General features: G+C 31.8%; 1 protein-coding gene across 1 annotated transcript in view; it reads right to left on the bottom strand.

Moving 5' to 3' along the window:
• Nucleotides 1-299: 299 nt before the first annotated feature.
• The window catches only part of LOC129227332 (thyroid receptor-interacting protein 11-like), a 33,320-nt gene continuing 15,093 nt past the window's right edge, over nt 300-18,526 (bottom strand). The window contains exons 6-12 of the mRNA XM_054861876.1: nt 17,582-17,745; nt 15,937-16,040; nt 13,422-13,521; nt 12,027-12,108; nt 10,251-10,365; nt 9,360-9,479; nt 300-4,308 (exon numbers count right to left, since the gene is read on the bottom strand). Of these exons, the coding sequence (XP_054717851.1) occupies nt 4,039-4,308; nt 9,360-9,479; nt 10,251-10,365; nt 12,027-12,108; nt 13,422-13,521; nt 15,937-16,040; nt 17,582-17,745 (955 nt within the window). The 3' untranslated portion in view covers nt 300-4,038. The remainder of the gene's footprint in view (nt 4,309-9,359; nt 9,480-10,250; nt 10,366-12,026; nt 12,109-13,421; nt 13,522-15,936; nt 16,041-17,581; nt 17,746-18,526) is intronic.

Raw genomic sequence — 18,526 nt, 5'->3', positions numbered from 1 at the left:
TCATGGGCGTACTGAAGCAGGACAGATCTCCAAAGTGTGTGCAAACACAAGAAACCTTCTTCAGACATCCCCACCAACATATTGGCAAAATGCCACCCCAGATTTGTTACTAACAACAGCGCTTGAGTTAAATTCTGGTTTATATTAGATCTATCCTTGTATTTTAAGACCTGAAGCTCTACATGCATTGATTATTTATTTTTATACAGAAGTTTTGTTATGCGGGGTCTGAATAGATGGGATTGTCATCACAAAATAAAAGTTTTCTTTTTCAATGCAGATCAAAACAAAAACATACTTTAAAAACTGGCTTTTATTATCAGCATTATTAAATAAATTTATTATATTACAAATACTACATAATTTATCAGTAAAAATTGCTAGCATTGATTTTTTTCTAACTTAAAAAAAAATCTATATATGTACATATATTAGCAAAACTTTTAACAAATATATATCTTTTTAAACAAACTACACAATAATCTGATAATTCTCAATTTCATTTATGCTGTGAGAAAAATTTCTATGCTTAAAAATAGTCTTTAGAAACATTTGGTAAGAAAAACTTAACGTGGAGGAAACCCCCTAAGTTAAATTTTATACCTAACTTTAAATTATCAAAGTGTTGAAAATCAAAAAAATAAAATTTGTTGAAGCAAGAAAAAAAAAAAAAAATGAACCTTAGCAATATTGCTTATACAGTCATTTTTTTTTATAGTTATGTATGAGTGAAGTTGAAAAATTACACAGAATCAGACTTTATTCAAAGAAAATTTCTTGTTTTCCCACATTTGAATACCACTTAAGTCAATATTAAATACTTGGTACAAAAAAAAAAAAAAAAAAAAAAAGACTATAATATACATTTTTTTTTTGTCTTCTAGTGAATATTTCAATCTAATCATTTAGAAAATTTTTTGTTAAAACATACAAAAGTGTTATGACTAATAACAGGAAAGGCAATGTCATTCAATGACATCAGTATGAGACAAACATATGGCAGCTTGCCAGCAATATGTAGTCAACAAATGAATATATTGGGTTACATGAAATACACCGCCAGCTCAGTCATTTCCAGCCGAGGACAGCAGTTTCGTGCTTATTGGCGGTGTATTTTATGTATTTCTGCTTTAGCCCTGGCTATTGGGCAGTAATTTACTGAATATTGGGTTAGATTTTTTTTAAATGTTTCAAGTTTTCAGTTTGTTTATAAATTTAAATATACTTTTATTAAGCAATAGTTAGTGGTTTCTTTTCTTAAGAGGGACTACAGCCTTATACAGGCTAGCAACCACAATAAATCTCCATTTTTCAAGGGCGGTTCCAGAAATGTTTCAATGGAGGAATTATTGAATTTTTTTTAATGCCCTTTACTACCTATTCTGATTTGCAAATGTTTCGGATTTCAATTATAAAACATTTCATGGGGTGAGCCCCAAACCTCTCTCCACCTAACTTTGACCTTATCAAAAATCATTTAAAACTTCATAAATTTACCAGTGGCGAGTCCCTTAAGGGTGGGGAGCCTCTCCCTTGTATCTGCCCTTGCCCCCCACTGCAAAGCCAGTCTTTTCCAATTAGTAATCTTTATTTGTGTCAAATCCTTCCCACATTATCAGTCCACCTTTCCCTGGGTCTTCCTTCTCTTTCTGCTCTTGAAAAATGTAACTATTGTTATACTTTCATCATCACTCCTTTATTTCATCACTCCACTGAACATTACCGAGCCAGTGAATTCTTTGTGACTAGATGAGTCTCACAATGTTGTAATTTTTTATCAATACATTTAGTGGTGCATAATTTCGTTTATAACCACCAGTTATCGAGTTCAGTGGATTGTATATCGTGATCTTTTAATTTCAATTGGGGAAAGTTTAGTTGTAAAAGTCTGGTGCATTTTTATGTCTTGGTCCCAAAATTTCCATTCTTTCTATGGTGTCTTAAAAAGGAAAATTTAGGACATGGGTAAAGGCATTTTGAGGTTCTCTATCAAAAATTTTGTAAAGTTGAATCGTTTTAAAAATGCTATTTCAGGATATTTTTGAATGACTTAATGAGGAAAGAAAGAGCTTGGAGTATCTCTCTGGAAAATCTTTTGGAACTGATAAAGCCGTAAAAACTCAATTTTGGACTTCCTTTGGTGACTTCAAAGGTAAGTGCATAGGACTAGTTTCTTAATTAGTCTTAAAAACACATTTTTGCATATTTTTACTGATTTTAGGATGAAAAAGGTTCTCTTTCTAAAAAAACTCCGAAGTTAGAATCTTAATAGCACAAATTCAGACTGTCAGTTAGAGTTACCAGAATGAGGGAGCGTATGTGCGGGTGCTCTCCTGGAAATTTTTCGAATTCGAAATCTAAAAATTTTAATTTTAAGCTATCGTATGTAATGTTATTGTTCGAGCGATCTCCCCAGATTTTTTTTTCAAATTACAATCTCAAAAACGTTCAGGTGATCTTTGATGATGAAAAAGTGTGGAGGCAGTCGCCTCCCCTCTTGCCCCGAGTCACTGCCACTGTACAGAATGTACTGAACACACTGTACTAAATGGCTGTCCAGATTAAGCGAAGTTTGGTTTAATGAGGTTTGGATTAATGAGGGCTTACTGTAATAACAAACAATGTAAGGAAAAAAAGCTTTTGGTATTACAAGGAATCCATCTTTCCATGCAAAAGATGTGAGTTTATGAATGAGAAAACATTTTAGTCCTACAAAATAAGTATTAAAAATTTGCTCATAACGTTTTTTAAAAAACTTAACAGATGCTATAAAAATGACAGGCACTTGGAAAATTATTCTTACAAATGCAACTTTATAAATTCAATGCATTTTGGATTTATTGACACAGCTGATTTGCACCTGTCAGCAATTTTGCCAAGTCAAAGTTGAAACATACCAATCAGCTGACGGCAAAAGATTTTTTGTTTGAAAAAAAAGTCTTTTTTTCCATTTCTTTTTGAGTAGGAATACACATTTTAAAGTTTACTGGTACCACCAGAAAAAAAAGGCATAAAGTCTGGTAGGTTCAATGTATCATACAGCTGGAAAAAGAAAAAAAAAAGATGCACTTGATATACACTTGATTTATGCATTTCACCAACACAGCTAGAATTTACCTTTTGTGTGTGTGTGGAGGGGGGGGGGGGGGAATCATAAGTCTTTTGATGTGAAAAACTACAATATTAGGATTGGCAATATGTGCCAAAAACCAAAAGTTTTCACAATTCTAGGGAATTGTGACCCCCAAGTGGGTTTTAGAACCTCCCCCCCTGAGAGGGTTAGGCAAGGATTGCCCTCAACCCCCTTGTTGCAGCCCTGATGCAGTTCTCTAATGACTAGTTCATAACAATCTGTCTTGAAAGGTTTAAAGTATTTAACTGCTTGAATTTCTCCAATAAACTGTCGCATGAAATGAAACAATTTTGTGCAAAGATGCTAATGTTTTCATAACAGTACAGCACTTTTCTACAGATATGATTTCAATTTCATCAGTGATTAAATTAAATAGATAAACATAACTGATAAAAGGAGACAATATTAAAGAATTTTTAAAAGAAATATTTCAATTATTTGGCATTAATTTTTGCTGAAAGCAATCAGGGGAAAATATTCAAAATCTTCAATGAAATTGCTTTTTAATTATATTATGCAACTAAAATTAGGACCAATCTGTGAAATTTCCTATTTAACAGCAATTTGATAGTGAGCAATGACTGAAAATATAGAAGGGAAAGAAAAGTTGGCAACTGTCTTTTTAGTTTTTCAACTATATTATTTTTGCTAAACATATATATAAACTAAAATTCAATCTTAAAAATATAATCCAATTTCAAGCACTTTTGTCTCACTGATTTTGATTTTCTAGATCAATTTTCATCTCACACATTCACGTTGCTTTCCAAATTATAAAATCTTACAAGAACATTCTCGTTTTCTCTGAAACTAGGATATAAAATGGCTCAGCCAAAAATGGAATGTGTTCTGGACATACAATTCTTCCAACACATATTAAAATCAATACATATTTTAAATAAAATTTAGGATTTTTCTAATACTTCTCTTAATAGAGAGGGAGATTGTGAATACTCAATAGCAGGGACAGGAGTGAAAGTAGGAAATGCAGAATCTATATCGAGGAGGAGAGGACTACTTTTCTTTGGTGACATTTTCTCTGAAGATGAATGTTTTTTATTCGGATTTGCTTTCAGTGACAGTTGCTGGGCCATTTGTTCAGCGGGGAAAGGCATAGGAACAATGGGTTGAGATTCGTTCTCCAAAAATTGTACAAATAATGTTGTAAATGACTTCTGAAAAAAAAAAAAAAATTCAAATGAATATGATCACAATTCAGATTAAAGCAATATTGCATTACAGTTATACAGGTAGTTATCAAAATAATGGGAACACTTGAGATTTATAAAGAATTCTTTATTTGTATGGTGTAGGACCACCTTTGGCGTGTAATTAAGGTTGGATTCACCGATAAATCGATTCATACAAAAGTTGAATAATGTTCAGCAGAATTTTTACCACTCTTCATGGAGATATTGTGAAAGCATTGGGAGAGATGCTGGGGGAGGATATCGATTCCTAATCGATTGCTCGAAAATAGGCCATAACGATTCAATTATAATAAGTTCAGGCGACAGTGCTGGCAAAGGAAGATGTTTAACTTCATCCTCGTGTTCATCAAACCATGATTGGTCAAGTCCCGCTGCATGGATAGGTGCAGTATCATCTTGTAAAATTCCATATCCTCCAGGAAACAAAGTTTGCATCATAGGATGGATCTGATTAGCTAAAATGTCTCTATACTTCTTCCCAGTGATCCTTCCTTTTAGGGTTATGACATGTCCAGCGAAAACCCACGACTTGACAGCCCATATCATGACAGATCCTCTTCCATGCTTGACAGTTGGAAGGAGAGAATCACGATCATACGCTTTTGCTGGTATCCTCCAAACGTGTACTCGTCCTGTAGTAGGGAAAAGTGTCAAAGACGATTCGTCAGACCATATTACTCTCTTCCACTAATTAATCAACCAGGATTTTTAAGCGTAGCACCACTATAGACGACGGCTAGCATTAAAATCTGTGTCAAAGATTTTGGGAATCGCTATTCTTCCATAAATGTTCTCTTTATAAAGGTGCCTTCTGCCTGTAATCACTCACACTGGTGAATCCAGATGGTGATTGAGTTCTGTGGTCACTTTTGCTGCTGTTGTGCGCTTTTTGGACCTTACAATCCACTTCAATACCCGCCAACCTCTTTCACTGAGCTTCTCTTTCCGTCCACTATTTTGCTTAACCAAGCTTGTCTTACCGCGCTATGTGAATGCTGTCATGATTTCAGATACTGTGCCTCTAGAAACGCCAAAAAGTTGAGATGTTTCAGTTACACTTGCTCCAGCTAGACGCGCTTTAACAATTTGGTTTCTTTTAAAATTTGAGAGGTCCAACATTTCACACGCTTGAAAAAAATCCAAGACTGCTAGAACTTCAATTAAGCCATCACATACTACCAGAATATATACATTGCTCTTCATAAAAAAATCAGACACCTAGTTTTATTCTTTATTGCTTACAAAGCGCATTGAAAACTGTCACTTTAATTCACAGGTGTTTCCATTATTTTACCTGTACATTGCTTTTCGAATATAAACTTAAAGAAGTAAAACAATTGAAGCAGTGAGAAGCAAAGGGATGTAAGTGCTAAAACTAAAAATTTCAAGATGACTTGTATAAATGTTAGGAGATCCTCTTCTCTGTTATGGGGCAAGAGGTGGTACTCGTAATTCCGGTAGGTGCTGCTGTACAGCAAGATTTAGAAAAAGATTTCAATAAAAGCCAACCTAGGATCTAAACTTTAAATGGGTTTTACTCAGAACTTTAAAAAGTCTACTTACACCCCTTTGCTTTTCACTGCCTCAATTTACCTTTGTACAGAAAAATAAATGATAATATCAATATTAAGGAAAAAGCACTTATTTTTGCAAGGCTTTAATTTTTAATTTATATTTTCAATTTTATAACTTAAGCCTCTCAAAATATTTTTCTGTGGGGGATTTTTCAACCTTTGGTTCTGTGTCTATAAATTCGTGAAATTTTCAATTTGCAAAACCACCACTATTTTCATTTTTGAGAAAATTACGGCTTGCGAAAGTAAGTGCTTTTACAGTATTAAAAGGTGAAACTATTACTGTATAAATATATTTTTTGGGGTTACAAACAACCAGTTTTTCCAATGTAGAGAAAGTTTCAAGCTTCTGATGTAAAGCAGCAATCTAAATGAAGTTTTCCAATATTTAATCCGCCTCTATATTTTTGAAAATTGGTGCTTTAATGCTTCTGATTTTACAACTTATAAATTTGGAGTTTCAGATGAATATATGAATTTTAAATTCCAAATTGTAGCTAAAATTGCATGAATATTCAGTGGTGCAACTATAAGTTTTTGTGGGGATAAGAGGAGGAAAAAGTTAGGAAAGAAAAAATTCCTACATGTATACTATATGTCACCATACTATAATTGACAGCATAGTATGAGGACCACCAGTGTTCTGGGGGTGAGGTTGATCATATAGAGTCACCTTTCATTACACATATATAGTCAACATATTTGCATGCTTGTGCTCTGTATTTTACAAATTTGATATTAGTTAGTATATGTTATTAATAAAAATTCTTTCTCATAATGATAGCAGAAGCCTGAAACTAAATTAACTTATCTGAAATAGTTTATACATGTCATGATGCGCGCGATAAATTTTGCAAAGTTATTCGAAAACCAAAAAGATAACGATTTTAGGCCGTGGAAGTGGAAGCATCGCAGCCGCGCATAACCTCAGATCAACGACTGCCTTGAATGCCAAAGAACAAAATTTAAAAGACTTACCCAGGGGTTGTGTGTTTGTAGACGATAGTAAGAACAAAATTCATTACCGTACATTCTTTATTCTATGTTAACTTCAGAGCAGACACGAAGACAGGAATTTTTCATGGTGATCACCAGAACATTTCTCACTTGGTAAAAAAAAAACACTAATGCGAGGAATACAGACTTAAGAGTTCAAAAAAAAGCGGAGCTGGCGTATGCTAAGTTCGTTAAAGATCAAAAAACGGAGAGTTCACTCGGAGGGTGGTGAAATATTCAAATTGAAATGGACGGAGGACGGACAGTTCACTGTGAAGATGGTGGGGTGTAATTCAGGAATGGATCAAGATCAAAGATGTCCGTTGCAGACCAGTGTACATTGAAAAAAATGGCTCGTAGATTGGTAATCTCCTGGCGACCATGTTGAGATCATCACACCATTAAAAGTGGATCCGGGTAATTTCGGGGTAATCGCGGCTCATTGTCGTCACCCCATGCTATGTTGATCATGAAAAAGGGGTAGTTACTTAGGAGCACGATTCCGGTGCATTCAACGTGCCGCCATCGGACGCCATCTTACAAACAGGGGATGCATCTCCTATGCTCTCATCTTCGGCTGCGACGAAGTATAACAATCTTGATTATTATGTTTACAAACACATATAAAAATAAGAAAAATTTTCACCTCATTTTGAGGTCTTAACCATATCGCGGAGAGCAACGGCCGTCCCATGATGCCGCGCACTGATGCTTCATCATCGCCATCGTTGGATAAAAACAGGAGCCGCAAAAATTGCGACCGAGCGGACAGAGATCAGCAAGCAGAGTGAAGTGGGGTGGAAAAATGAATCAGCAAATGAGCGATCAGATCCGGGTACGCGGCGATGCGCAGGAACCAATGAGTGCGTTTGGTGCCCAAACAACGAAGGGAAGGGGATGCTACGCCATTTTAATGGCCGACAAGAAGATGCAAAAAATCGGACCGAGGCTTAAAAAAATGTCAAAAAGCAAAACGATGGGAAAAGTGAATAAGTCGCATATTTGATATCGTAAAGTGCGCGAAATTTACGGGGAAAACGTGGAATGCACAAGAAAATAAAAAAACAACAAAATGGGGGAAGAAAACGATTAAAATGACCGAAAACATGGGAAAAATGTAAATGGGTAAAAAATGTGATATGCATTATCACAATACACTAAGCAAAATTTAAATACAAACCAATGTTTTAATTGCATTAGTTAAAAGAGAATGTTAAAACAATCATTTTCAATATTTATGAATACTTATGAACAAAAAAGCAAATAAATTAGCACTATTAATAATGTTTCGGGTTACAATGTTATCCTTTCAATGCTTTTATTGAAAAGGTTGGTTACCCTTTTAAATGCAAAAAGATATTAGTTTAAAGATGTAAAAACATCCAACTCTTCTGACGAACGCCTTTAGCAAAATTTTCTTTGATTTATTTATAAAACATTAGAGAATATTTAACAAAAAACTACATTCAGATTTGTGAATGATTTCTGATAGCCACATATGAATAAGGAAAAAAAAAAAAAGTAAAGGGTGATTTTCTAAGAACCTGACATTTTCTAATTACAAATTTATTTAAAATAAGTACGCTTTAAAATTTTGTACAAAAAATATATTGAATCTTTATGAGGAGATATTCAAGATAAAAATTAATTTTAACTATATTATATTTTAGCTATGTTGTCCTGCTAGGGCAAAAGGAGAGTGACATTTTGTTTACACAGAGCCTGTCACCAAGGCCCAGAACTATTTTTAAGGTTAAAAATGTTATTTTTTTAAAATTCTTATTGCTTAACTAAGTTAAGAGATAATAACAGGAAAAATCGAAAAATCTTTTACATAAAACAAAAATGTTGTCCAGGAGAGTGACAGCAAAAGAAGCTGCATATCTCAGTTTTGAACTTCAAAATCATAATAAAACCATCAGGCAAATCAATGCTGCAAAATACTCGAGGAATCTAACAAATGGCAAGAATAAAGTGTTGCTTTTAAGCAGATTCAAAACTCCCTCTATAATAATTGAAATCATTTCTGGGTCAGGATAATGACATTAAAACCTTACGACAAACTTTGAAGCAATGTACCTTGATTATTTAAATAATTAAACAGATTAAAATAATAGTTCACACCTTTAAGCATGAATAATTGAATACTACAAATTAAATTTATGGAATGTTGGTATAAATTTTAAAATTATTTATGCACATTTGAGAAAAGTGTTCAGACAAGCCAGAAGAGTGACTTTTTGGTTATTCAAAAATTTTCTTGGGTAATTGGTCAATAAATGAGTAATTGTTTTCATATGAATGGAAAACAATTGAGAAAATTATTTCTAGCAATTAATAAACAAAACAAAATGAAGACTTTGTGGGTCAAGCAATTTTTGTGCTCCCAGACAGGATATTGTTAAAATTTTGGACAATCACAATAGAAGTCATAGTTTAACTCACCTGTGAAGAATGCGGACTCTGCTCAGTGGAAGTGATAGTTGGTAACCGGTTGAATATAGAAGAAAATAGACCCTGTTTTGGTTCAACTCTGCTTGGGCTTCGACCAACAGCTAGACCCGCCTAATTGAATAAAATTTGCAGAATGAGATTCAACAAAAATGAACACAAAATACAAGCCAAAGTAGACGGCTAGTTTTATAATAAAACTTGTATTGAAATTTATATCTTTTTGTCAGTAAATGTGTACTTTCAAAAAAATAAAATAAAGTGGAAAATTTTCACTTCGCACCATGTATGGCACCAGTTGAAAAATAAAATATTTTTCTGGGTGAAAAACTTTTTATTTAATAATAAAAATATTTTTCGTAAAATGAATGATTCAAAAACGAATGAACGAATAAATGAGTAAGTAATGAAACAATAAAAAATAAATAATAAACATATCGGAATAAATAAATGGGTGGATATAATAGAGAACAAATCAGAGAATAAGTGAATGAATGAATAAAAAAGTGATTTAATAAATGCAGGAATTTAAATGAATTAATTGATGAGTAAGTGCTTTCATACATGAATGATTAAGTAAATGAAATGAACAGTTTGACTTTGTCTTGCATTCGCCTGACAAATTTTATTTAACAATTAAAGCCAAAGCATGGCTTATATTAACTAAATAAGTACTGCACTAGATATCACCAGATCTCAATTAATGCTTCCAACTTTAGCATTTAATAATAGTAAAAATTATTAGTGATAAACCACAAAATATTTCAAATGACTACAATGTGTTACACGTGTATCAAATCTTGAAAATGACTTTAGCTATGATTTTCCTTGATCTTAAGAGCTATTTATTTTTTTGATAGGAAAACATACTATATCACAACATACCTTTTCCATTTCTTCCTGATTGAAATCCAAAACTCTCGCTAAAAGCCGAATCACTTCAGATTTTTGATTTGCAGGAGTTGAAAAATAACCCAACACTAAGCTCTTCATTACCATTCTAAAAAACAAGCGAAAAATACAAATGAAGAAAGTGCTTACACTTTTATAAAAATACATTAATCAAAGTTTCAAAAAAAAGAACATTAAATGCTTTTCCTACAAATTTCAGTCTTTGATTAATGGACTGTTGATGCAAATGGCTACTAGCAGACACTTAGGAAAAAGGAAAGGGGAGTCAGAAGGGAGGGGGGGGGAGGGGCGATCATTTGAAGTAATTTTTAACAAAGTAAGCAGAATGTCTACAGGGATTCAATGTTCCCCTACTCCATATTAATCTGAACACCTGATAAAAGAAATGACATTCAGAACAGAATGGTAAAAATAAATTCAGAGGAGGTTTCAAATATGTTAAGATATGTATGTAAAGAGCAACTTTTAACTGCCATATGGAGAAACTTGGAACAAAGAAACGTGTCTTCTTTATCAGATATATAAGTTCAAATTAAAATTGTTTTGGAGGAAGAAAGAAACAAATCTTTCTCATTGAAGGAAGTTACATTCTTTGCTTCCTGTTAGCATACTGAAATTTGAAACAAATCTGTAAGATTTCCAGATTGAATCCAAGCTTGAATGTTCTAGGCTTTTTAACATAAAATTCTAAAAACATTTGAAGGTATTTTTAAAATGAAAAATCATAATACTCAGAGGGAAACTACTTTAAGGGAGGAAAAGATCTGGAAAAATTAATTAATTAACTAATTTCCTAAGTGCAAGCAAAACATTCGAAATACTTTGTTTTTGAATACACAATTACATTAAGTAAATATAACAGTAGATTAAAAGGAGCAACAATTTGCTGCCAATGCGTGACTTTAAAGAAAGTAAAAAAAAAGCTGATCAACATATCAATATACAGTATTAGATATAGAACTTGATAGAATAATTAAAAATAAAAGCAATATTAACACTAGAAAGACAGAGGAGGCCTGTGTGACCTCTCTTGTTATTTTACCAAAAGGCAAATAACAAAAACAAACACAATAAAAAGTCATATGTTCAGTTGAATACTATTAAATAACTCAAATAGCAATTAATCCAATGTAAAGTTACTTCATGTCTTTTTACAGTATGACCCAACTTAAGTACTTATTACAGCATTTATGGATTAACATCACAGCTACGTAAATATAGGAGCCCCTAAAGTATTTTGCAATAGAAACAGAAACTTCTTGCTTTTCAAAAGTGGCATTCAGTTTAGTTTGAGATGACCTTTCTATTTTTACACTCTCAGTTTGAGTTTCAAGTTTTAAACATTGATGACAGTCAGACACCTAAACAATAATGGTTTTGCTTAGGAAAAGGAAATACATTTTCAATTTTGATGCGTCAAGATGTTTGCCGATGCCTTTAGGAAAGATTTTTGAAATATTCACACTCAAAAAATTCGAAATTGCCAGTGTGGCTTCTTTCGACTATCTAGGTATGCAACATTTTTTAGTTCTTCTAGTGTTAATTAGTCATACAGTTTTGTTAAAATAATGCTGCAATGAATGGTTTTTATTTTATTTTTATCTATATGAAGTACTTCCAAAATGTTTAAAATAAGACCAATAATAATAATAACAATAATAATAATGACAATAATAATAATAACAACAACAATAATAATAATAATAATAAATGTCAGATAAAGATTACTAAAAAATTCTTATACTGTACCTGTCAACTTTACCTTCTGTATTACTTTTGATACAGTCAATTTCTTTTGCAGTTGATTTTACCTTATTTTCTACTTTTGCCACTGAAAGAGTATTAATTATTTAATACTATTATTTAATACTATAACTTTAATACATACTATCGTATGAATCAATATCCAATATCCTACTTAACAATTAGAGAAATTTATTCATAGGAGCATGTAAATATTTCTAGCAAAGGCACTGAGACTAATAATTCATTTTAAAGATAAAAAGAATTTAAGGATAAGAAGAATTGCTCCTTTCTAAAAGGAGCAAATTGCTGCTAGGATCATTTAATTCCCCAGTAGTCAGAATTCTTTTATTTCCTCGTTTCAGTCACAATAACTATTCAACTATAATATTATCTAACAAAATAACTATATAATTTTCACATCTGATGCTGCTTTTTAAATTGCAATGACTACTATAGATTCAGCTCGAAGAACTGATAAGAGGAGCCTTGGGCATTTGAAAAACTAAAAAGGCTGGAATCTGAGCTTTGCTATTAAATGCCGATCATAAAAATAGTATACTGCAAGCCCATAGCTGCTATTGAATTAGCAAATGTCCACTTAAGATTAGTTTACCTGAATGAAGAGAAAAAGTAAAACTTTGATGGACAACAGACTGATGGACTTGATGGACAATGACAGTATGATATTATAAAAATGGCTGTGATTTTGATCTTCTGCAATGTAAAAATTTCATTCATTTTCTGTGTTAAATGATGCCTACTAACTTTTATTCAATTCAACATGTAGTTAAAATTCATGAATCATCACTACTACTACAGTTTAAACTATCATAGACAAATTTAAAAGTTTTATTGACAAGAATTATTTTTCTAAAAATAAATTTGCAGAATGATGTTAAGATGAAAAGGCAACACAAAATTTGTAATTGGAGAAAGTAAAAAATTAAATGCAAAAATTACAGAAAATATTTTTCTCAGGAAAAATTATAGCAAATTTTAAACATAACTTAATTCAGTAAATAATACTCCCCCACCCCAAACATTCAAAGAGACTGAAAATTGAAAAATGTTTTCCCTTTATTTTGCCATTCAACTATTTTATGGATACTAATATTTTCAGATGAAAATGTTTTTTTAAATTAACAAATGTATTAGTTATCATTATTCACAAGTTTATTTCTAAATAATAAACCTATTTTATTCAAGTTTCCTCGGTCACAAAAACTAAGATGGGTACAGTAGTCCTTGGTCCCTATGGGCTCTGTGCCACTGAGTTTAGTTTTGAGAAAATTCAAATTTCTGTGAAATAAAATGAGATGTTTCGTCTCACTAAATGCCCCTAGTACATTTTTTTAGGCCAAATGCCACAATACTTTTCTACATAAAAGCATAACTTACATTCACTTTTGAGATTAGCTATTATTTCTTCTTTGGCATCTAATTGCTCACTTAATCTTGTTGCAGCTTCTAAAGCTTCTGAGCTCTCTTCCAATTGCATCTTAAAAATAATGACACAATTTGTTTTCTAAGACAAACTTTATAGTGAAACAAATGCCAAACTTAAACTAGATACAAAACTTAATTTCAGGGAGTAAAAAAATTCATTATTTTTCAAAAATAAAAACAAAGTTCTCATGTAAAATTTGCATATCACTTTTTATTTAAATAGGATGTTTTACTATATTAAGATACTTTAAGAGCACCAGTCATAATTTAACTTAAGTTTGTAAATATAAGTAGTATACTTGAATTTTATACATTTAAAAATGTAGAAAAAACATATTTTAAGGATTATAATTTTTTTAAAATTTATGATGCAAAATGCATTTACTAAAGGGGTTCTTTCCTTCAGTCAAAAGTTCTACTTTTGGTCACTTATACAATAAGCAAAAAAAAAAAAAAAAAAGGGAGCGAGGAAAAAAACTTTCATTTTCCCAAAGTTAAATTTTTAATTAATTTTTTAAAATGTCGGGTTTTGAAAATAAGTCATGGTCTTTATGATGTCACAAATGATGTTGTAAAAAACTCGGTTAAAATTGGTGAGACATAATGTAAAAAATTTGAAATAAAATGTTAAACTTGGATATTCCATTTGTTTACCATTTAACTTCATATTATTATCATTTGCGTTGTGAAGGTGACTACAAAATGATTGATAAATGTGTAACGAGCCATTTATTATAAATATTAAAAAAAAACAATAAAATATCATAAAATGATAATTATTAACCTTCATTTAAAACACAATTTTAATGAAGGATAATATCTTAAAACTCTAGACTAAATATAATTTCATAAAATATAAATCAATTACCATCAGTGAGCACATATTGACCGATAAACAGTTCCACCAATGTAGAGATGAATTTAAACTGAAAAAATACGAAGTGATGCGACGATCCCAACGTAATGAGCAATAAATTTCACTAAATTTCCTTTTTTATTATTACCCTAATGGGTTTTTACTTTGAGAAGATCAACGCTCCACTGACATGTAGGCTCGCTGGTAGAACCAACGTATTTCTCTGTGACAGTCGGTTCACGATTCGGTCGGAGATTATTCACAGGCACATCCAACACATTTTGCTGGGGCGATCGGTTTATAGTTGATCATCTCACTAGGAGCGTCCAACACAATTTCTCTGGGGCGGTCGGTTCGCAGTTGATCATCTCACTAGGAGCTTTCCACACATTTCGCTGGGGCGGTCGGTTTGCAGTTGATTGTCACATACAATTCAGGTAAAAGGATGACCCTTCCAAAGGATGACATTTCGTCTCACGTTTTCTCATGATGGCATTTGAAAAAAAATAATTGACTGATGGTTTTCTGGGTTATAATATACGATAATCACAATATTAAATTTGTTTCTAATTCTTTACCATTTTCAGATGTAAAGGGATATATGCTTTTTTTACGTTTTTTTTCTAAAGGGCAAAAATAGCCCGCCAACTAACTCGCATCGACACATCATTGCAGCTTGAAGAGCACACACCAACTCACAAGATAAATCACGAAACGAAGATTGCAAAATGGCAAAGGACACTGTCCTCTTTTGACGAATCATAATCCCGGGATTTAAACTTGACGTTTACCACGCCTTTGCATTTGAAGTCATTATGTAACAGGCTCGGAAAAACTTTCGTCGAATATAAGTAATGCCAGCTGGTGCTGCCCTCTTGCGTGTGATCATGTTGTTAAAGTGAATAAAAAATACAATTCAACAATGAACTTTAACAGATGTACTTTGGTGCATATGTCAACCGCGTTTCTACGTTATGATAATCAAGAAGCAATTAAATATTGCGCTCTACATTTGCTATCATTCATATTGTTGCCATTACACGTGAGTCAAGATGCGAATTAAATATTGCGCTCTGCGAATGGCAACAATGAATGGCATTTCATCATTTGTGACATCATCGGCAGAAACGTAAACAATAAAAGAGCACTGATTAAAATATTTTTTTAAAAATATTAAACTTTGTCAAATTATTTAAAAAATGGTCAGATCCTATGTTTTTAAGCATGCTCTTTCAGAAAAAATACTTTTAAAAATTTGAAAACAACCCTATTGAAGTCTATTTTAATATAGAAGCTGTAGCAATGTACTATAAGTACAGAAAAATGATGGTAAATAAACAAACTGCCCAGTTACATAAGAAAAATCATATGATAGTTGAATGGAAAACTAGATTTTAATTTAAATCAGATTTTTTTTTTGCCAACACACACACAATTAGATTTTTTTTTAAAAATCAATTTTTAAACACAGGTTTTACAATTTTGTATGTACTAAGTTTTGTATGGACTAATTGTTGGTAAAAATCTAAACAAAAAATAAACAACCTAACAAAAAATTAGACTATTTTTAAAGGTGGAAATAGCTATTTTAGAAAAAAAAAGTTATGATACCTGCTTGGATCGCAATTTATTTTCAATTTCTTTTGTAAGCTCTTTTTGAGTTTCTAGTTGCATAAGATATTTCTTTTCAACTTCTTTAATTTTTCTTTCATGACCTATACGAAAAGAAAATGAACATCTATTAAGCATTTAAAATTTAAAATTTATTTAAAACTGCACACAAGAAAGTCACCACGAAGGAACACAACTCAGTCACTTTCAATCTGAATAAGATGAAAAGTGAGTATTAAAAAAAATTGGCTTCCTAAAAATTCTTTGGAAGGTAGTCTGATTTTATTACACAACACATCACAGTAAATTTTACACTTATTTTCAACATTTTTCCATGATAATATTATGTTGTTAAAGAAACAGAGCAATTTTGGAAAGATGATAGCAAGTAAACTTTGCAATGTTTCTTAGCATTTACAATTTGAGAACTATTTAACACCATGGAGCATGGGATAAAAGAAGCAAAAAAAAAAAAAAAAAAACCGAAATGTTTGTGACATCTTGTAGTAAAATTATTTAAATTAATGAAAATTTAGAAAAATATTCCTTTTCCTGTACCTGAAAATCTCTTTTTTAGCCCTCATAATTTTGTTTCTCCAAGCTGCTCAATTAAACATTTTTTTAAAACCAAATGAGCCAGTGAGAAGGAAAGGGACGTAAGTGCCAAAATTAAAAAAAAAAGTTAGAGACAACCAATGCAAATAATAGGGGGAACATTCTCTTTGTTTTAGGGCAAGAGATAGTACTAGTAGCCTTGGTAGGTGCTGAAACACGGCATTATTTAAAAAAAAAGTTTCAAAAGCCTACCTAGGATCTAAACCTTAAATGCTTCTTACTCAAAATTTTAAAAAGTCTGCATACATCTCCTTGCTTCTCACTGCCTCATATATTAAGGTGACTAGCGGTACCTGCATGGCTTTACCCATAGTAGAAAATAAAAGGGTCATTTGGTTCACCCGTATATTTTCAGTTAACTTTTACTATGCGTTAAGTTTTTTTTTTCAAGATCTCGGCACATTTTTTGAAAGATTTAAAAACTCAGCATGTAGCTTAACAGAAACCAGCAGAAGCCTTAGAAATATTTTAAAAGAGGAAGGAAGTTTCCCTTCCTGGCTTAAAGCGCAAAATGAAACATTTTTTAAAAATCAAGTACTACAGAAAGAACCAATATTTTAATAGTTTACTGAGCATAATTCCATAAAAACTGAGAAAATAAAAGCAGACAACTTTTTCTTAACCGTTAAAATATTTAAATTTAAATGCTTTTTGAAAAAAGAAAACTATTTGGATAGCAAAAATGAGTACGTTTTTAAAACAGAAAATTCCAAGCTTTTGAATGATCTAAAATTTAAAATTGTGAATGAAATATTTCTCCCACATATTATCAAATTCATCTGAAAAATGGGCTTAAAATTGGTATAAAATATGAACATACTCGAATGTTCAAAAAATTGCTTTGAGGTGCACATCCCTATCCTATAAACTAATTTTGTGCTGAATTTCATGAAAATCTGTTGAACAGGCTAGGCGTTATACGCATCAAAGAGATCCAGACATCCTGGCAGGGATAGAGACATCCAGACAAACTTTTAGCTTTATTATTAGTAAAGACTATTTTAACATTTTTGACATCCTCAAAACTCACCTCTTTGCTTTTGTTCAAGTACAAGTTGCAATTTACTGACTGCAGCTGAATGTTGTTGTACTTTGTCTTCAAGGGATGAAACTTGAGCTAATGCCTGATCTCGCTGATTTGCAATCATAGATAGTTGCTCTTGAAGACTTGCAATCTGAATACTAGCTCGCTGACTAAAAAAGTAAAATATATTTATGTATAAAATATAATCAAAAAACAAAGTTTGAGCAATTAGTTAAAAACAAGAGGTCAAACCAACACAGAAATATTTTATGAAATCTTTGATGATAACACAAATCATTTATGTTTCCTTCAAGAGTCAAAATGAAATACTCAAACAGTTTAAAAAAAATAAAAAAAATCTTAGTTATTTTTAAAACATAAGAAGCATAGCATCTACAAAGATATATTTCTGAAACGATTTGGAATCTGAAAAGAAGTAAATGGTCATTAAGAAGTTATATGCTAACAAGAAAGAAGAGTATGTTTCATAGGGGTGTTGGGGGAACGCAAACATACATATCGCTGCCTCAGAGCAACAGTAAGATATCTAATCCCAGAAATAACACTAAGATATCTTACTGTTGCTCTGAGGTGACAATGTGTTTATGTTCACACACACACAGGTGACTGCCGAGCCCCAGGTCTTTTATTGCCGGGCCACCTTCCCATAACATTACTTTCTTTAATCTACTTTATTCCAAATCAAATTTTCAGTTGAATGTACAATATGTAGACAGACATACATATTTAACATAACAATATTTTTTAAAAACTTATCTCGGGAAAGATACAAAGCTTGGGGCTCCATGAGTAATAAAATAAATCACAAATATCAATTGCAGTTCTTTTAAAGTGACTTCATATTCATTAGTGAACAAAATGCCAGAACACTAATACAAACAGAGAAAACAAAAGATGAAGATATTTGGCAACCATTTTTTGGATAGAAAA

Source organism: Uloborus diversus, chromosome 8 (genome assembly GCF_026930045.1).
Source record: "Uloborus diversus isolate 005 chromosome 8, Udiv.v.3.1, whole genome shotgun sequence".
NCBI classification, from domain to species: Eukaryota; Metazoa; Arthropoda; class Arachnida; order Araneae; family Uloboridae; genus Uloborus; species Uloborus diversus.
The sequence above is the reverse complement of the archived record's forward strand: the minus strand, read 5'-3'. Positions and strand labels throughout refer to the sequence as shown.